Source organism: Rhyacophila brunnea, unplaced genomic scaffold (genome assembly GCF_057557595.1).
Source record: "Rhyacophila brunnea isolate RB1 unplaced genomic scaffold, BYU_Rbru_1.0 scaffold_13, whole genome shotgun sequence".
In the NCBI taxonomy this organism is placed as follows: domain Eukaryota; kingdom Metazoa; phylum Arthropoda; class Insecta; order Trichoptera; family Rhyacophilidae; genus Rhyacophila; species Rhyacophila brunnea.
The window spans coordinates 22,765,045-22,787,530 of NW_028232785.1; the positions used below are offsets into that span (position 1 = coordinate 22,765,045).

Consider the following 22,486-nt stretch of genomic DNA (forward strand, 5'->3'; position numbering starts at 1 on the left):
TAAAAGTCGAAACAAATTTACAGTGACATTTTATGAAATGAAAAAAACTTTCCTTATACAAAATTATTATAACAGAAACACGTGTGTAGTAAATTTTATACTAAAAAGTGCCATACGCGTTGTCGCGCCAATTGTCAAATTATAGAATGTGAAGGGAGTTAAATGTGTAAATAGTAAAAGAAGTTTAATAATTGTAATGCACAATTATCAAACATAAGAGTGCCAACTAAATCAATCAATAAAGCATGAAATATTTAATACAATTAATCTCAGAGCTTATTAGATTCGGCTTTCTGCCAACTTAACCCTGTGCAAAGAATGCTTTATAAATCATTTGTCTACCTCAAATAAAATGTCATTTGTAAACTCGTTGAAATATTAAATTATAATTTTTGGGCGCCTTAAAAATGTGTGTACAAATTAAATATAACAGTAAAAAAAAATAAGAACACAGCTTAATCGTTAAAAGTGTTATTTAATTACACAAACCATTGAAATTTAAAAACATACGGAAACAAATTTTTAATACAACTTTGAGGAGCGTTTACTTGGTATGGAACATAAGAATATCTTTTAAGATGTAGTAATTACTTAGCTTTATGTTATAATGGCTGGAATCTGCCGCCTTTTTCTAACTTTCCGTCCGAAAGAAGGAGCGTCATCTTGCGTTGAAACTGTCTCTATACTTTAACCGGTGACATCCGCCTTCCACTGAAACTATTCCCGGAGTGATGATATTCTGGGCGGAAATAAGTATTGTTGATGGGACGCTTTCAAAAACGCGCGAAGGAACCTGATTGGCCCCTGTCATTGTTTAAGAAACAAGGTTGACACAAACTTTAAACAAGGTTGTGCCAAATTTTGTTAATTAAATTAACATTTTTTTTTATATCTGCGTTTTAAATGTAGCCATGTTACGTAAAATGTAACATGACACTATAGAAAATTAATACAGTACCTATTTCAAAATATATATAGGTACCAAGTTTATATTGATGGGCTTGACGTCGTCAGATTTATCAAAAGAAACCCAATGTCAAAGCCAGATTTACTATAAGGCTAAATTAGTAGGGGACCCGGAACCATAATATAGGTAAATAAAATCCACGAAAGAATATGTATCAAAAGAAAAAACACAAACACAGACCCCTCCAAACAACTCGCCTCGCACTACACTCGGTCTCAATCGAGTGTATCATGAGGCCCTACGTTTGACTGTGAAGCATTAACAGTTTTTCGCACTGGTATTGTCTCAGGAGCTGATACCCAAGACTAAGGTCGCCACTCTCTCAAGTGAGCTTTGTCGGATTCTAATGATTTTACTGTAATATGAAGAGCCGTGGTAGAAAAAGGCACGGAGAATTATTAACCAAAAGAAAAGGAATTTAATAATATATATATATAACAAAAAACGAAGCTAATCAAAACGGACAACAAAATTTACCTATGTGAAAAGATCTTGATGTCCGCAGTAAGACGCCGCATATTTTAAAAGCAATAAAATTGGCCTTCGTGGCGACCAGGTCGGACGGCCCGATGGGTTCAACAGCTGGTTGGACCGATTTGAGCATGTTATTTTCCCTTTCGCAGCACATCCACGGACATTTCTAGAGGATGTGGTTTGCATCTTATTTATATCCGTCGAATAGACATGTCAGTCGGGTAATAATAGCGCCTGTACACATGCATGGAATTACTGTCGGCAATTGTGCTTATTTTAAACTGTCATGACAATAACTGTTCACAAGTAAAAGTGCTGGCTGTCTCTTCAATCTCATTCTTCAAGTGAGACGCGAGGTTGTCATTTTATCGGAGCTCAAAAAGGTTAGTAGTTCGTTTTTTTACCGGATTTTTAGATCAAAAATAATCTTACTTGCGCGCAATAAATCATCACAATTTTGAATCTTTCAATTTTGTTTGATTTATGCACGTAATCTTGCCAACTGCAGGATAATACATATTTCCCCATACATTTTCTTACTGTGCACAGTACATCCATGCACGTGTAAACGGGGTGTCCAAGCCCAAAGAGCTCGGCAGCTAACCCACCATGTCCTGTCAAAAATTGACTGAAGTGCAGTGATCAGGAGTCAAATTGGTTATCTCCAATGCCTTTGTACGTTAGGAATGAACAAAATAAAATTGTGTGCATGTCCTTGGTCGTTTCATCCCACTTTCATTGCCGGGTCATAAGACAGATAGTCCGCTTTCTCGAAGACACTTGCCTTTCAGCATCAAGGTGAGGATGCGGGGGCAGGTTAAAATCACCAACAATGGGCCTCTCACCTTTCAGGAGCATCTTGGTTACACCGCATACCTCTGTATCAAAGGAAACAGTTAGGTACATCCACGCTAAGCACTACAAAAGTAGGACACTACCTACCTACATTCATAAAAATATTATTCAAATCGCCACCGGAAACATATTATTACCTATATTTTTAGCGGTTCCATGTAAATTGTACCTACGTAAATCATTAAATAATTCACCGTGGTACAGTTCGTCGTTAGCTTTCTCATCGGAAAGAGTTGTCCATATACCTAGGTAGGTACTAGGTATACGGTCTCCAATTTTATTAGATTCAATATGAACATTCTTCTTTTCTTTCGACCATGTCCGATCCTAATAGGATCATATGGGCCTCCACAGAGTAGAGGTTTGTATTAACACGTTTTGTTTTTTACGAGAAATTATTGATGTCCAGCCACTTGCTCAACCTATTAGGTCCATACCCTGACAGACACAAATTGAAAAACAATATGTGAGTCGTATAGTATCAAAAGTAGAACTGTCGCAAATATATCGAAAATTAACTAAAAGCATGCCAAATTATTCTTCTGACCATAATATACGATTAGCAATATAATATTCTAATCAAAATCATATCTGTGTGGTAAAAAAATGTGATGGAAAATAGGACTTGGTATCAGAATTAGAACTGTTCAATACTTTGGAAACAAATTAAAGTAGAACTGTTGAATTTGAATAATTGAATTTCTAATTTTTAAATGTAGAAGCATATTTCATGCTATTATAACACTAAAAAACCCAACAAAACGCTTTTCGTCATTTTCTCGAAATGATGAATAACGCAATACTTTTGATAATATACGACTCATGTGTACTTGCCAGACCCAGGATTCGTACCAGGGACCCACGGCGTTATGGTCCAACGCTTAAGCCGTGCGGCCACCGTGGGTGTTTACCACCATTACCAATATTCAATTTTCATAGCTGATTTTAATAAAATTCTTGAATATTCATGAATGAAAAACTTATCTAACCTAACAATAGGTATATCGGCTATTTTTTTTCAAATTTTGTTTGCTGTTGGCTTCCTGTAAAGTGTAAACCGACAAGAACCGTGCTTTATTTAGACATGAATTTTATGTCAGTACTATAATACGACCCAAAGAGGTTGCACGGTCTACGGCCATATTATTTCCGATAGAACATTTCACAGTGAAGTGTGATACGGCGAACTGCATACGTGCAAGTTTCCGGACCCGTTAGGAACCTACAATGAACACAAGTATGTATCAAACGTCCCACGTTGTATAATAATTTGTGGGCGGAACAAAACATTATTGAGTTTTGCATTCATTTCAATTTTTATTTTTGCCACTTGATCATGCATAATACAAACTACAATTTAATTACCTATGTATTATAATAGTTTTAGCCAAAGGAACCATTGAGTCAATAGACAACACTTAACTACCTATTCATTCGTAAAATAAATTACACACTCAAGAAAAAGGACCGCTTATAGGAACGCCGTTGGTTTATTCCTATACACTTTAACTTATATTACTAAATTATTTATCGTTGTTTTTATTTTTAAAGTAACAACTGCAACCATGCCGTTTAATAGTTTGTTTACGTAAGGAATTGCAAATGGCCGACAATGATTAATTCGCTGCCTAGGCGACGGAACAATAATTCTTAACCACAATTTATTATACTGTATAATCGCCACGATTGCAGTATCATACTGTAGCGTAAAGGTAGTGCGTTCGGCTGATAACCGAACAATCGGTGGTTCGAAATCAATCGATTGCGTTTATTTTTGTGTGAAAAAATAAATTATGTGTTACATGTCACACGCCTAAAATACACTCTGATCTGATTTTCCAAACGCGCCTAAAGAAGTATAACTTCAAAAATGTATGTAGGTACCTACTTATAAACCGTGTCATGGAGGTGTTAACACTGATGGGCGTTTACTCTCTTACCGCTGTGTTATCTATGGTTGTCATGTACTGAAGGTAAATAATTATGTAGTTATGTCATATTGATATTAACGTCAAAAAATGTCAAATTTTAGTTATTAAAATGGACATTAAACGCGAACCTGACGAAGCTGACGAAGAAAGGAGGTCGTCAAGTCCAGCTTGGTTTGATGTGCCAATTACGCATCCAGACAGCCAGAATGGCCATTCTTATATAAAGCAAGAGAATTCTGAAGATTCCAGTGTTAAATTTGAGGTTAGTTTTCAAAATAGTCAAACCTAAAAACGTAATACAAACTTATGTAATACACAATATGTGTACCTAGATATTTTCATAGATTTAAGTGACTAACTTTAGCCAAACTCATTCATTTAAAACATTTTCGACATTTTTTTTTTCAGAATGGTACTGTATTAAATTTGATACCTCCAAAATAAAATTCCAACCAGAAAGTCTCGATTCCGAGTTTGAAGGAGATGAAAAACTTGCATTAAAACATGAATATCCTATCGTCAGTTGCTCTAATTTTCCAACCACCAAAGTTCATCTGGTATTTAATATAATTTCAATTCTAATGGATTAAGTTTTGTACTATTCCATTTGAGTCGTTTTTTCGACCCTGACACTGACAGTGTGTATTTGCCTAACCTTAGCTCGATAGTATTAATCTAATATAATTTAATTTTAATGTTGCCATGAATTTGTTCATTTAAATAACATGCTAATAGCATCTAATGGCCGTTTAACGGGGACACGGCAACTGTGTCGTCTGCGTCCAACGAATCAAAAAAATATTTTTCGACCATGTCCGATCCTAATAAGATCATATGGGCCACCACATGGGGGTTTTGTATTAACAGATGTTGTTTTTGCGAGAAATGGATGTCGGCCACATGCTCAACCTATTAAGTCCATACTCTGAGTCATACACAATTGAAAAACAATATGTGTACTTGCCTGACCCAGGATTATGACCTGGAACCCACGACGCCATAGGCTGACGCTTAAGCCGCGTGGCCATCGTTGGGTAAAATAAATACAACTGAAGCCGTGTCAGCATATTGCTCGGCGATATTAAATAACTGACCGCAACTACAAACTCCTTAATGTCTATTATCGACGTACTCACAATCAAAAAAATATTTAGGAAATAACTATTATAATTGAGTCAGCTATTTTATATCGAGTTTACGCTCATTGAAGATGGCTGGAAGTGTGGAAAAACGGATATTACAGAAATTATAATTGCAGTCAACTATTTACTTAGTTTGCGATAATTGGACACTACGGGAAATGGATATTAAGGAATTTGTAATTGTGTTCAGTTATTTAATATCGCCAGTCAATATTCTGACACAGTTGTATATGAAATTAAAGAAATGAAATTATACTTGTATTTTTTCAGGTATCATCTGCAATTTCTATCAAAATGGCTACACACCTGAATGACAAGCAAAAAATGCATTTTAATCAAGAGGACATATTAAAAACAAATAAAAATATGGATACATTTGAATACACTGTCCAGCACAGTAATTTAATATGTGATAGTATTCCTGTAAAGACTGGTTTTAGATCAACGCTGAACGACAATGAAGGTTCTATTAGTGTGAAGACACAAGAGAATGCTTTCTTGGCCACAGACTCTTTGCAAGAACACAACATCGTTGACAGTGTCTCTTCATCTGACGATAACAAAACGTGTAGCAAATCCCTATTTAGTTGCACACAATGCAGTTACAAAACAGTATACGCCCGTTCATTATGGAGACATAAAACAATACATAGTGGAAAACCGTATAAATGCAATGAATGCGATTTTGCGTGTACAGAATCCGGCAATTTAAAACAACACAAAAGGGTCCACACCGATACAAAACCATTAGAGTGTAGCTACTGTGATTACAAAACTAATATGACCAGTAATTTAAAGCGACATGAAAAGATACACAACGATGAAAAATCGTTTCAATGCTCCGAATGCGACTTTAAATCTACGACATCCAGTAATCTCAAACGGCATAAAACCGTTCATAGTGACGACAAACCGTTTAAATGTGACATGTGTGACTATAAATGTACATTGGCTAGTGCGTTAAAAAGGCATAAAGCGGTACACAGCGATGAGAAACCGTATGTGTGTGATGTATGCGACTATAAATGTAGAGAAGCCGGGAATTTACGAAAACACAAAATGGTTCATAGCGACGTAAGACCGTTCGAGTGTGATATATGTGACTACAGATGTAAGGAATCTTTTACGTTGAAACGACATAGGAAAATTCACGGTTGTGAAAACGTTTTAAGTATTACCTATGAACCGCCAAATGAAGAGAGGCTCGATAAATAATAATTCATTAAACGTGTTAAATACATATAAGCATACCTATTATAGGTTATAAATTAAAAATACACATTTTTTTATCTAACAAGGATGCATTCTCTCTATATCTTTTCATTGTTGACGGCCGCTCCTCAACTGAAAGAGAAGTACTTACTTTATAGAGAATATATCTAAAAAAAGACATTCGAACACAATATCACATAACAAGCCATATAACAAGTCACAGTAGAACCGGCAAGGCATCAATCCACGCAATAGCTTCCGGTTTGGCATAGTGTATGACTGAAACTCGAAACTGGTGAAGGCACACGCGTTGAATCGAATTCGGTTCAGACACACTATATTTGAATGGAAACCTAAATCCAGGAAACTTGTTCAGCGAATCCATAATTAGACTTGAGTTCTTAATGCCTGATGCTAACCAGCATACTCCTCGCTCACAGCCTGAAGCTACTCCTCTCCTCCAATCCAGAAAGATTTTTTCGAGCGAAATGGCTTCATTGATGGAGATGTTATTTATTTAAGAAAACGAAAAGTTGTGGACATAACAAATCTAAATTCAAGACATGCACAAGAGATTTACATTATCTATAATAAATATTACCCTCATAAGAGAGAACAAGAGAATGTATAAAAATAAAATTATGAATACAAAATACATAGCAAGTCACCGAAAATATCTACGTCTTTGGGGAGCGCATTGATTAGTCTTGCACCTTTCGCTAAAGGCTATGTCAGCATATAGCGAGAGTTTTGCGTTGCTTAAAAATATCATAGTATACGACACAACAAGAAATAGTTGAGTCAAACGCCAAACGCATGGGAAAAAACCTGCGACTGATGCCTTCATAGACTGCTGTTCTACCAACTCGGCCAATGCAGGTGCTTGACTATTAAGTACTGGACGATTATTGTTATAAATCTGATCTCCATATCTTTACTAGGTATTACCATGGGTTTGCTCATCGCTGGAAAAAATCAACTGTTTATTGGATCGATAGTCTTGAATAAGTCTGACCCTGTAAATGGCATTAAACAAACCATTATGAGGAATTACTCAAGACTTTATACTAGAGATCTCAGTAGACCAACTTTCATACAAATATAAATAATAGGCCTTAACTGCATACTGTGACGATACTTCTAGTAAGCATAATATGTATAGTATGATTGAATGAAACCTGAAGTTAGAGTGCCAAGGATCATGACGAAGTGGCTACCCCAACGGAAGAGACCCAGAAGCCGTCCAAGAAGGAGATGGGTTGACGCCGTAGAAGTGGACTGGCTTCATATAGGAAGACCCGGTAACTGGAGAAGTCTGGCGAGAGACCGGAGTGAGTGGAGAGCGGTTGTGGAGGAGGCCAAATCCCACCCCGGGACGTAGCGCCGTGGAAGAAGAAGATGAAGATGATTGAATGGAAATTAAATCTCTTTTTTATGTGAGGGCAGAGAAATTACTGCTGAGCATTTTGGTAAAACCTGCATCCTGTACACTTTTCCTGGAATCATTTCACACTGGCATGGATTAAGGCTATACATTGCCCCTCCAAACTGTTTCTTGATAATGTTATATTTGATTCATATCTGTGAATCTTTTCATCGTTACCTATAACAATATTTAATTTCCAATGTTAATAAATAATATTCAACAATGATAATAATTATTAAGTGACGATTAAAATAATGCAAGGAGTGCAGTGCATTTTGACAATGTTAAACCGGCCGCTACCTGCTGAATTTGTGACAAGACTTTTGGTTTTATTATTATCACGACGTGTGATTTTTGTAATAAATTGTATAAACCTGTACCTCCTGAAGCATATTCTCATACGTTGGGAGAATAGTTTCCTGACTTTGTAATTATTATATTTATAATAAATAATCACAATATATACACCAACTGACTTTCGTGGTTTAGTTCATCATTAATAAAATTGCTAACATCATTTCAATAATAATATGTCTATGATCTGGGTCAAACGTAATGGATAGATTTCATCAGTTTCTCTCTTAAACTAAACTTATCACATTGTCTGGATTTTTTGAATAATTAATAAAAAAAATAGAATTCTAACTGGTTTGGGGGGGCGCAATTCAAAAAAAATATCTACAATAATTTATTGATTTCTAAGGCGACGGGAGGGCAGGCACCTTCCACATTTCCCTGCCTACTAGGTACTAGATAGTAGATACCTTATCATCCCTTTAAACGTGGACACAATATGTTCCCTTCCAAGTACATTCTTCATATACAAACACTCCGAAATTTGATTACTGCGATAAATAACTAATCTATTTGGTGCTTCCTTACGAGTTTTTTCGAAATGTCGCATTGAGGCCTTGAGCAGACAGAGCGGTCAGGCGTTCTGCGTTATTTGTACTGTATGGAATTCATCAAAACTGTGCACACACAACGTCTACATCGCCAAAATAAATTTGAAAATAATAAAACGATTTCGGCCGAGAGGCGGCTAAGGGACGCTTTTGGCCGATGGACAAGATGCGGATCGTAGTAAGGGTGCAGGTAGAGAGATAGGGTCAGTAACCAAGGCCACCACAGTCAAGGGGCTGCGGCCAGGGTTCTGATGCGGCCGGCTGGCAGAGTAGCCCATGAGTCCAAAATGTTCAAGGATGCCGATTTTTCTATAATCTAAGGGTGTGGCCTTTGTGACGTCGAACAGAAAGCCCACGAGTGTCGTGGCGATGAAACATACGGCGTTGTTAAGTGGATTTAGTTATAATTATTAGTACCTATTAGATTCCCTTGTCAAGAGTGAATATATGAAAATATACATGAACATTAAAGAGGAAATTGCTTAATTTAAAAATTTTATTGCTTAAGTTTAATTCGTGGACCCTCCCCGAACTCCTCCTGAAACGTGAAGTGTGTTGCCACGAGGTGTCCTCATTTTATAGAATTTCAGTAGGTAGGTACCTATTGTATATTATTTATTTAGGTACATCCGATACATATTATTATCCATTGCTTAATAATAAAATATAAACAATAAAAAACGTATCAGCTGTAAATAATATTATAACATCCTTGGGCGAATGATAAAAAATATAATCAATCCAGGCTGATTTGACCCTACTATATCTTGCTCCACTGGGTCAATTTTATTCACCACTGATGAATATAAAATATGTTCTGCCTTATAAACTACATAATATGGTGGCAAGCAACCACCACCTGAAGATACGGGAGACCACAGAAATTGATAATTTTTAGTCAAATAATTTAGTGTAAATAACTACCCTACGCGTTCAGGATAATAATTAATAGTGCGGCCAAAAAAAGAAGGAACTTGGAAGCACCAAATCAGTTTCACATAGTTTAGTTCAATATATTTTCTGGTGGTACATCCTTTAATGTCTCTTTCAAGTTGTTTTTTTAAATACATTTCAAATTCCCTGCAATTCTTTACGGCACGTGATCTTTTTATAATATTCTGAGTGGTTCGTGTTGTTAATTAACTTGGATACATTTGAAACAAGAGAATAAGCCACAGAACAGATTAATAAATATAATTCTAATAGGCTATAAATACACAGGATTTTTATTATGTGGGTGTCCTACGAAAATGAAGCACACATTATAAATAATATAATATTGAATGAGCGTCAGTGCGTAAACCGAGAGCAGTTATTAGGACGAAGGACAAGTTTAGAATGACGTATTCTAGACGTGTTTAAGTTTCTCCCATGCCCTTCTACAATCGAGATCGGAGGCTTGTTACTCCACACCCGTTAGGTATTTTAGTTCCCATTAATAATTATGTTTTTCCTGGGGAGGATAGCCATCAAATAAAAATTGTCGCCCATTGGATAACAGATATTGGTGCACCACAAGTGTTAAGGCAATAGGTACTTCAGCTGAGGCATGGTCTAAAACGATCGTGACTACGAGACGCGTAGATCGTGCAAACGAAGCGTGACGAACAAAACATAATTTTTCGTAAAAAATCATCATGCGTCCATCATGTTATGTTTATTGTTATTTAAGTAATAATAATAACCAATATATTCATTGACATGTTTTGTTTTTCGAGTAAATACGTAACGTTTTTTAGTCATCTTCACACGATTTAAGAATTAATATCTCCGACGCCATCACAAAACAAATTGACGTGCTCACTGGTCGACTGTCGCTCTCTGATTGGCAACGCGTGCGAAATTACGTCTCACGTATTGGTGAAAATTATTTTCCGTTTCACTGAAGTGTGCTCTTAAGTCTAGCAGTCAGTGGATAGCTGCCGTAAAGTATATTAATGTATGGCTGCCGTAATCATTTAAGACTTTGATAATATTGTTATCCTTTTCTTCACGAGTAAGACGGGTTGTAGAATTAACTGTTTTTGCATTTATAGGTAGTCTACCTAGCAATGTTCTCCTTGGATTGCCAAACTGTTTTCGGCTTAATACTATTCTCTCGCATTCAGAAGAATGCACGAAATGCATAGTACAAGAAAATTCTGAAGCTTCCAACATTTTTGATTCATGCATGCAATCTGCAACTTGCATGACAATACGTGTTTATACAATACCTATGCATTTTCTTGTTATGGCCGCGATAATATACCTACTCGAACTGTCAGCAGTAAACGGCGTATCAGTGTTGTATTGTCTTTCGCGATACCTTAATAATTAGGTACATAAGGAAACAAATAAAAAAAGTAGGTACATTGTAATGTCATACGATATTGTGGTTCTCTTCTTTTCAAATCCAGAAATCAAAAGAATAGTAAAACCTAATTTAATAGTTCTGAAAGAAACGCAGCGAATGGGATAATGAATAGGATAATTATTATCCCATTCGCTGCGTCCAACGCAACTGGTGCGTTGCCCACCAGTTGGACATTAGATATAATTAGCATGTTATTTAAATGTGGTAGGTATTTGGTGAAATGGGCCATAAAAATGTAAAACCATTTCTGGGAATAGGTAGGTAGGTTTCATCATCATTATCAATCATTAATTAATAATAAAAAAATTATTTACTAATCATTATTTTTTTTATTTACAAACAGGAATTTCTGGGATGATTATTGTTAAACTGTAAAATTTCATTCTGTATTGCTAAATTAATTTGAACTAAATTCAAATTATATACACATTACATAATTTAGTATAAAGTAGTTAAAATAATGATAAAAACATTAATTTTATAAAAAATAGGTAGGTAATTATTTGTCGTCATAATTTATATCAATAATATAATATTAGGTAGGTAGTATCTTTGCATAACCAATTGACAGAGTATACGGAAATTTATAAAATCATACATGACCTTTTCTTTAAACTAGTCTATGGCCAAATAATAATTATTTACGCGTATGCTTTGTGTGCGGTTGTATTTTGTGCGTTTTTGATTATGTAACTCGAAAAATGGATATAAAACAGGAACCAGATGATGGCGAATATGACCAGAAAGATGGGATGTCCAATGAATATTGGTTTGAAGCACCAATTATTCAGAACCCGAAAAGCCCCGACGGTTGTCAAGATGACGTTTCTCGTTTTGGTTTTGAGGTTAGTTTTCAATATGTTTCTTCACTTGTTAATAATTCATCTTATATAAAGCCGCGTTGACACGATCCAAGTAGGGACACTTGAATCTAGTGCCATCCAAGTGACAACTTCATACTATTTACTCCTATCCAAGTTAACTTGGATGAGTAGGACGCGGTCCAAGTAGCTTGGATAGGAATAATTAGTATGAAGATGTCTCATATGAGTGCAATTGGATGGCACTCGGTCCAAGTGTACTTAGATCGTACTTGGACCGTGTCAACGCGGCTTAAATGATGGAAATTGTACGCGTTCATATGATGTATAATGTGTTAATATATAATATTGTATTATATGCTTACAGTGTGATAGAATTTATCGTTGTATATAATATTCTCTTCCTATTATATACGTCATGTCATTCGGCCGAGTTAGACATTGTTTTGTTTAGACGACAAGCCATGCTTATAAATTAATTTACTTTTATTAAGATTTATTTCTTTATCAGGCGTGTAGGTACAGCGAAAAATGGTTTGCGGGCGGGGTCTATGTATTTTGAAAAAATATTTATAATTATAACAAATAATTTTGATATAAGTCGGTCATGGGTAGCCAGGCGGGTACCTCGCTAATTTTCATGCCGAATTTTGGCAAAATTCATGAATTCAAGAATGAAAACCTAACCTAACCTAACTTACCCTAACCTAAACTAACCCAACCTAACAAGTAATCCAGTATATCGGTTATTTACAAATTGTGTTTGCCGCTGGCTTCCCATACCGACTTGTACCATATTTTTTATATATTTCCAATGTGACGGGTGACTGACATTTGATTGACTTCCACATTTACCTCACTTATTACTTATGATTCTCGTCACTTCAGCCGAGGAATTAGACATTTTTCAGGTACATTCCCTATACCCAGACAATCCGTCCCAGGCAAATAATTAACCTGTAGGTATCACTAGGGGTGTTCACCCACGAGTAATGGTGAACTGTCGCATCCACAACTAGTTATCGAATACACGTGTCTTAACTGTCATAATAAATTATTAGCTTCACTAGTATCCGTTTCATCCCACTCATGACACCCACGGTGGCCGCCCGGCTTAAGTGGTAGACTATAACGCCGTGGGTCCCAGGTTCGAATCCTGGGGCTGGCAAGTACACATATTGTTTTTCAATTTGTGTATGGACCTAATAGGTTGAGCAAGTGGCTGACATCCATTTCTCATAAAAAAACAAAAAATCTGTTAATACAAACCTCTACTCTGTAGAGGTCCATATGATCCAATTAGGACCGGACATGGTCGAAAGAAGAAAAGAAGTGTCCGTTTGCGTCGACCGCGCTGTCTTGTCTATTAGACAATATTAAAGCAAACATTGGATGCCTCCGATAGTTGCACCAGTTTATGAGTGCAACTAGTCTTCCAATGGACAGTTTGACAGATTACCGGGTCAACACCCTCGGTCATGAGATGAATTGACGATAAAATAATATTCCATATAGGTGGGTACTTGATAAATTTATATTTTTCCGTTGCTGGGGGGGGGTCTGGACCCGAAAACCCCCCTCCCCCCTCGACTGGGAAATTTATTTATCATGCTTACTAGATCTATAATATTGATGCGACGTTACATACATACCTACAGTTATTGACAATTATTTTTTTATTTTTAATATTATAAGACCAATTTAATAATAATCATTATTGTTTTTTCACTGATTAATTCATTAGTCATTGACTTGTCATGTCAAGGGTTGCTGGTTCAACACCCGGTAAGGCAGCAATATTTGAAATAATATATTTACCTTATGAGTTCCTATATTTTAATTATCGAGTGTGGAGAAATACGTATCTGGAAATTTTACGTATGCAGTTCACTGCGAGCTATTGTATTGGAAACAGGTAACCGTATAGCATTGAGATTAAATTCACATCTGAATAAAATATTTAAATAGTATGTAGATAATAAAACCACCGGAATCATAGCCCCACAAAGGGGGGGCTGGCAGGGCTCTAGCCTGGGGGCCCGGGCTCAGGAAGGGCCCGGCGTGGCGAGTCGACCAGATAAGTGATATAAACACACCACAAATTCTTTCTAATAGTAAAAAAAAGGCGCTATTGCTCATAAATGTTGCTATTATTTAAAATTATGTGGTTGTACGATTTAATTTTCAATCGTGTATCGATACTCGACAACTCCATAATTCAAATGGATGTATTAGAATATACAAAAAAAAACACTGCATTTATCTTTAGCGATAGGTAGGGAGGCCCGCCAAAAATCCTAGCCTGGGGACCCGCTTCAGGATGTGGGGGCCATGACCGGAATACAAGAGAAAGATGGAAAAATCATATATTAATTTATTATAGTATTCTGAATTATTCAAAATTAGGTTAGTATGTAGCGATCTGCCGTATGACGATGTATCTCCTCTTTCAAATGCAAACAAACGCATTTGTTTTTTTTTCAAATATCAAGTGGCGCATGGAGATAACCATATTGACTCCAGAGCGGTCGATTTAAAAACGTTGTATATAAAAAGTTCTTTTGATCTTGTAATTATTTACATTAAAGTTGAATTCAGACGAGGAGCTAAAAGGGTGGTTGAGCATTAACCACTAGCCTCCAAACAATAACAATAAATATAATAGTATGGTTTACACTTTCATAAATTAATCTGTCGCACGGAAAAGAGCGTGTAAAAAAAGATTCCGGGTCTGACAACCATAAAACCGACTCCTAGATCGCGCCATGCCTGTTTTTTTTCTTTTCCCGAATTTTTTAATTTATAAAAACCAATCCAACGTCATTCATATATCAATAATTAATTATCCCAAGCATCATACATCGATTTACGAGCCTTCTTGCATTAGTATTAAGGCTATACTTCAGCTGAGGCACGGTCTAAAACGATCGTGACTACGCGACGCCCAGATTGTGCAAACGACGCGTGACGAACAAAACATAATTTGTCATAAAAATTCAACATGAGTCCATTTAATGTTATATTTATTGTTATTTAAGTAATAATAATAATATATTCATTGACATGTTTTGTTTTTATAGTAAATACGTAACATTTTTTAGTCATCTTTACACTATTTAAGAATTAATACCTCCGACGCCATCACAAAACAAATTGACGTGCAAACAGGTCTACTATTGCTCTCCGACTGGCAACGCATGCTGAATTACGTCCCACCTATTGCTGAAAATTATTATCCTTCACTGAAGTCTTAAAGTGACAATATTATAATATTATGTTATGTTTTATATTTTCTAGGTTGACATAAAAACTGAAATAAAATCTGAAGTCCAACTTCCGTGTGGACCAACCAATAATGAGACCGGCCAAACCCCACTATTTTACAATGATTCGAAGGTATGTAATTTAAAATTAAACTGTATAAATTGTATAAATAAAATATGTCTTTCTCATCCATATATGAATATATTGATTATATAAAGATGTGGGTGTGGTCCCGCCACAATTTTTATAGACTAAGTTGAGGTCAATATTACGTTAGTTTCTTAAATGTTTTTATCTCGTGGTATTCACGACAAACAACACGTTTCATGTTTCCACCCATTGCTCACTGAAGAAGGAAGCCGATCCATTACACGACTGGTCTTACTTTTCGCCCCTCCCGTTGTCTATGGATGACCTGTCATTGTCTATAGAGTGCTCATTCTGACGCGTCTGTCGTGTTCACTTGTCGGAGTATTCTTAGTTTCAGATTATTTTAACGTATCTTGGAGACCTTGGAGTTCATCTGATTTAGTGGTTATGTGTTATTAATAATTTGAAGTGACGATCAACGTAAGTAAACTTCTTCTGTGTATAATAATATCATAATACACTAGGACGTTTATCAATGTGACAGTCGATTCTAAACGACAATAACTAATAGCTTATTATTATACTCTTCAGTCATTATAGAATACCAAACTCTGCTTGCAAAAACGTTATCAATAAATAGTATGGCAGTGGACCAGTCGTTGCTTGCGCAAAAAGCTCAGGCTTTATTAATCTAAAGGTGGCGGTGTTCCACCCCTTAGGTCACAGTGAAGGCTCCACCCTGGAAGTTTCTTCACTGTATCGCTCTAGTGCAGCGTTTCTTAACCTTTTTGATCTGCGACCCAATTTAGGGTAATTATTTTGGTTCGCGACCCAAGATAAAAGAAATAAAGAGTTTGATCAATATTATTAGTCATATGTGTTGTCAGACATAATTATGAGGCAGTGGCGAAGGGTGGTGTTAGGACAAAAATAGACACTTAAATTTGTCAGTCATAATTATTTGTTTTCATTGAAATAAGACTACAATTTATAGATGGTGTTAGTTAGTTTTTAAAATTCAATTAAACCCTGCGAAAACCAAGCCATAATGGATAACAGTCAAAAAATACTATATCTATAAAATATCTAAAATTATGCAATTAAATCATACATAACTTTGCATATTTTATCGATAGAATAATATTTTTTATCTTTTATAATATGGTTTAGGAAGGATCATATGAATTTTAAAAAATGAACTAACAATATGTGTTATCAATCCATCGAAAACTTATAAGTATGAATGTTTTGTTTAGGATATGTGCATTAAATCGAATGAAAAAGTGTGCACAATTTTGTCGTATTGCCCAAAATATACCAAAACTATTATCGTTTGGTCGAGGTAGGGTTTAATTGATTTTAAAAAACTAACCAATACCATTTGTAAATTGTATTCTTAGATTTAAACAAATACGTTTGACTAACAAAGTTTAATGTGCATTATTTATGGCTGATCTTAACAGTCTACCTCCACCCATCGCTACTGTAATTAGATATCGGGGGTTATCAAAGAAGATGTAGCCCCGATGTTATTATTATCTATTTTGGAAGGTTGCGTTGAGTGTGTGTGATATTATGGTACTTTGGGTAGTGAGGAATGATACACAGTGGTTTAATTTCTTGCTTTTGTATTGTAGATAATAAGTTCGGATACACACGGCACTCACACAAGACTATTATATTAGTTTTTATGTTGACTTGATATGTTTACATTGTAACTTGTAATTTGATTTTAAGTTTAACGCGCATAGTTTGACTGAACCGTTGAAGAGCCTTTAATTTATTGCCTGTCATTTCCTGTTCGTATTATTATCTATGCTATATCAATGAACATAGACAATAATGCGTCAGTTTTAGGGTTGAGTAAGGGCTTGCGCAGACAGAGCGCGGTCAGGCGGTCTGCGTTCCGCGTTCGGAGTTCGGCGTTCTTTGTACTGTATGGACTTCATACTGTATGGGTACACAGCCGGCGGTCAGACCGCGCCGGTCAATTGGAACGCTAGAGTTCTGGAGTTCTATGCCCGGAATTACAAAGAACGCCGTACCTCCCGTCCAGTCCCGTCATAGGAATTTGAGCAGTCACACAACATAGAGCGTAACCACACGGGGGAGTGAGTACGCAACAGCGGTGCTTTCTCACTTCCACTCGCAGTCGGAATATAGCGGTCTCGCATTATGCAGCGCTTGTGTCAGTACAACGTTTGTAAACAAATGGAACGCTTATTGTTGACCGCCACCTGTCTGCTGTCCCTGAACGTTAGCGGTCAACGGTCGGTTGAACGCAGAACTCCGACCGCTCTCTGTCTGCGCAAGCCCTAAACCTCTACAGAGATGATGTATATCAAATGGGTCGTTGTTTTATTGTATAATATGTAATAATTTATAGTAAAACGATGATTGTAAATCACTGCCCGGCATAACTTGCTTTAAAAAATATCTAAAATGTCCAGATAAACATTTTAACTTTGTTATTGTTTTCTAGAATTTTATTATAGACCCCGCCAATGTTAAGTCTGAACCTATCTGCCAGCTGGAAAATACTAATGAAGGTCTAAATAAAAATACAACGCCCCAATTTCAATATGATGTCGCTGTGGCAGGATGTTCCTATTCGGAGAGCAAGCCAATACGTCAGGTATAATTGCTGTTTTTTATAACTCTACAATAAGAATCCCTATATTTTTTATTATTTAATATGTGTATTTAGTTACAATTCTCATTATTTCATCATCGACATAAGTAGCCCAATGACCCAGAGCGGGTCCTGACTAGATGTAGGTTGGAAATGCTGTCACCAGTTTGAAACTACCTATACTCAGTTCGTGTGGTCCAATAAACTTGTTCAAAAAACTTGTTCGAACGCATACGATGAGATCATCGCTAGCTGGCGTTAGATACGATTGACATTAAATACGCGCGAGCGAGATAGCATAATACACGTATGTCGAGCCGTGATACACTCAACTATCATTGGCGTCATTGTTCTCTCTTTATCCCCTGTTTTAAAGTTGGTATAGTGAAGGACAGAAATGGTGACAAGTTCGCTTGACGCCAAAAGCTCTACATAATTATAAGTATTTTTTTATACTGGTAGTAAGTATACTTAGTCTTCAAAATCGACCAGTTTTCCCTACTCTAGTCCTGACCTCCTCCATGACTTAAACGATCTCCCAAATGTTTACATATAAATTGTACGTATTACATTTCACCGTAGCACAGTTTGCCGTGAGCTTTCTTATCGGAAAGAGATGAAAAAAATTATGCATTGTTCGTGGAGTATTTTAATAGCTGATTTTAACAATATTCATGAATTTAAGAATGAAAACCTTACCTAACAAATAAATCCAGTATATCGGCTATTTTCAAAAAAAAATTGCCGCTGGCTTCCTGTAAAATGGCAAGAATCGTGTTTTATTTAGACATGAATTTTATCTCAGTACCATACGACCCAAAGAGGTTCGACGGTCTTTAATATACAACCAAATATTTCCGATACAACATTTCGCGGTGAAGTGTGATACAGCTAAAAATTTTGAAAGTGCTTAAGTAAAAATTGTGAACTTCGTTGTAATCAGATAGGACAATCATAGCTTTTATTACAGAATTATAAATAGTCAAATATTATGTTTGAACCTAACTTACCCGAAAATAACCGAAATGGACTTGGTTCACTATGCTTGTGAACCATTCATATAATAACATAACAAATTATAAATTCAAAGCCTTCACGACATGACATAAAATAAGTTGTAACAACTTTTAAAATTAAATACATATACATGTGAGTTAATAGGTAATACAAGAAAAGAAATAAAATAACAAAAATAAAAGTAGATGGAAGCACACCTCACAGTCAACTAGGTTGATATACCCTGTCTTTAAAACTTGTAAAGCAACGTCTACTTAAATTCACTCACGTAAGTGGAATATGTCAATATCCGAAGCGAGTTAATTGAAACACAATCACTGCTAACCTTTTAATTATCACATTTAAATAACACGTTAATTATATCTAATGGTCTACGACTCCAAACGCACCAGTCGCGGTGTTAGCACTAAATGAGTTAAACATAGTTATTGCCCCCCCCAACTGGCATTTCTAATGACAGGTTAGTTTGGCACCTTGAGAGAACAACCAACGGACGCCCTCTATTCCTAAGATAATTATCAAATCAATAAAATAATATTTATTTATCTCAATATAACTGTATTTAAATAGTCATGACAAAATTCAATTTCAACCAAAATAACTAAATTAAAACCAAATCTAAAACAATATGCATACGTCATCTCAATATACGGGGAAAAAATCAAAATTGGTAGGAACAAACGACCAAGATTCTATACAATATAATATCATGTTTCTCTTTTTTATAGGTTTTCAAGCAACGTTGTATCACTGATCTTCCAGATACAAAATTTATTTCTTTGGATGTTATTGGTAGTGAATATAAACCGGAAAATATTAAAAATGATCCAGATTATATTAACAAAAGGATAAAAAAGGTAGAAATAACTATAAATGAACAATTTGTCAAGCAGGAAATCCTAGAAGTTGGTGGTGAGAAGGTAATTCGAATTAATTTGATAAGAGTAAGATATTTCCCGCGTAATTTTGTTTGTGGGGTCTGTTATTCAGTCCTTAGATGTCAAACAGCTCTAAAAAAACACAGTATTCGTCACAATTTCTCCAATGGTCGTCGTAAATACCATTTTAAAAAACGTACGATAGACATCACAAAGTCGCCGTTCACCTGTGATGTATGTCCTTTTAAATGCTTGTCGCTCAGTCGTCTAAAAGTCCACAAAATGATACACACTGGTGAAAAACCATTTAAGTGCGATATATGCCCGTATTCATCCAGGCAACCGCAGGGTCTCGAATTGCATAAAATGAGACATACTGGCGAAAAACCATTTAAATGTGAAGAGTGTTCGTTTTCATGTGTAACGTCTCAAAGTTTGAACAGGCATAAAATGACGCATTCTGATGATAAACCGTTTAAATGTGATATGTGTCCTTTCTCATATATAGCTGTTGCGGATTTAAAGAAACATAGAATGACACACACCGGTGAAAACCCTTTTGAATGTGATCAGTGCGCATTTAAATGCACGCGGCTTAATAGTCTCAACAGACACAAAATGACCCATACTGGCGAGAAACCATTTGAATGTGATAGGTGCCCTTATAAGTGTACGCGGCTTAGTTATCTTAAAGTACATAAAATGATTCACACTGGCGAGAAACCATTTAAATGCAGCGTTTGCACTTATACATGCACAACAGCTGAAATATTAAAATTACACAATAGAAAACATACTGGGGATAATACGTATGAATGTACACTTTGCTCGTTTAAATGCACGCGGCCCGGTGATTTTAAAAGACATATAATGACACACACTGGAGAAAAGCCATTTCAATGTGATGAATGTCCCTACAAATCTACGCGGCTCTCACATCTCAAAATACATAAAATGATACATACTGGTGAAAAACCGTTTAAATGTGATGAATGTGCGTACACGTGCACGACGACTGATTATTTAAAATCTCATATTATAAAATCGCACACAGGTGAAAACCCGTTTCAGTGTGACGTATGCCCGTATGAATGCATGCGCCTCGCTGATCTCAAACGACACCAAATGAGACATAGTGATGAAAAGCCGTTTGCTTGTGATGAATGCTCATATAGATGTAAGCGTCAAAGTCATCTTAGGTTACATAAAATGACACATACCGGTGAAAAGCCGTTTAAATGTGATAATTGCTCGTACTCGTGCACGACGTCTGAAATTTTAAAAATACATAGAAGAAGGCACACAGGTGAGAATGTATACTTATGTTTGACGTGTCCGTATAAATGTAACCGACTCGGAGATCTCAAAAGACATACAATGACGCACACTGGTGAAAAACCTTTTGGATGCGATGAATGCTCTTATAAATGTACAAGACTTGCTCACCTCCGACTACATAAAATGACACACAGTAAACATGCATTCAAATGTGAAATTTGCACATATACGTGCGCAACGTTAGAACTTTTACAATCACATAATTTAAAATCACACACCGCTAAAACCTCATATAACTGCGAAAATTGCTCGTACAGTTGCACGAAGCTTTGTGATTTCAAAAGACATGAAATGATTCACACCGGTGAAAAGCCATTTGAATGCGATATTTGCCCTTACAAATGTACGCGTCTTGCTCAGCTTAATGCACATAAGGTGACCCATAGCGATGGGAAAATATTTAAATGCGACGTTTGTTCTTATGCATGTGAAACGTCTGATATTCTAGATTCACACAAAATAACACATAGCGGTGATAAGATTTATAATTGCGATATGTGCTCATATAAATCCGCGCGACTGGGTAGTATGAAGAGGCACAAAATGACACATAGCGGAGAAAAGCCATTTGAATGCGACGTCTGCTCATACAAATGTACGCGACTTTGTAACCTAAATTTACATAAAATGAAACACACTAATGAACAATCTTAGATTTTTTTATAAAAATAACTATTAAGGCTATTTATATAATATAATATTGTGCATACCGTGGGTGTTATACCCTTAATAATCACCATGTGTGCAAAGAGTGAATACCTGCCATCATAATCAGGGGCGCGACTATCCCCTATCCCTATCCAGTGTGGTCGCTTTCCAATTCAGTACCCCCAGAATACGGCAGTCACTGGCGGCTCCATCCGACCAGCGAATCTTTGGCCTGCCTCTTCTACGTCTTATTGGATTGCTGGACATCACTCTCTTTGACGGTTCATTGTCATTCATACGATACACATGACCTAGCCATCGCAGTCTCCTAATCTTAATTGATTGAACTGCGCTGCAATCTTCGTACAGCCCGTAGAGATCAGTATTATATCTTCTCCTCCAATTGGTGCCTTCCCTGATCGGTCCATATATACAGCGGAGAATTTTGCTTTCAAAAATGTTCAGGGCTCGTTCATTTCGCTTCCGATGCGTAGACAAGCACTAGCTTTACAAGTGTCATGTAAAGAGTGCTT

At 36.1% G+C, this 22,486-nt stretch overlaps 2 protein-coding genes across 2 annotated transcripts; both read left to right on the forward strand.

Annotated features, from left to right (window-relative positions):
- Positions 1-4,320: 4,320 nt before the first annotated feature.
- LOC147076947 (uncharacterized) lies at positions 4,321-6,613 on the forward strand. Its single transcript, XM_085941519.1, has 2 exons — positions 4,321-4,489; positions 5,640-6,613. The coding sequence occupies exons 1-2, from the start codon at positions 4,337-4,339 to the stop codon at positions 6,582-6,584; spliced, it is 1,098 nt and encodes a 365-aa protein (XP_085797645.1). The 5' UTR covers positions 4,321-4,336; the 3' UTR covers positions 6,585-6,613.
- Positions 6,614-11,848: 5,235 nt separating this feature from the next.
- On the forward strand, positions 11,849-22,085 carry LOC147076948 (uncharacterized). The gene is made up of 4 exons (XM_085941399.1): positions 11,849-12,110; positions 15,384-15,482; positions 17,923-18,075; positions 19,818-22,085. Exons 1-4 carry the CDS (start codon positions 11,967-11,969, stop codon positions 21,957-21,959), a joined length of 2,538 nt encoding a protein of 845 aa, XP_085797525.1. The 5' UTR covers positions 11,849-11,966; the 3' UTR covers positions 21,960-22,085.
- The last annotated feature ends 401 nt before the right edge of the window (positions 22,086-22,486 follow it).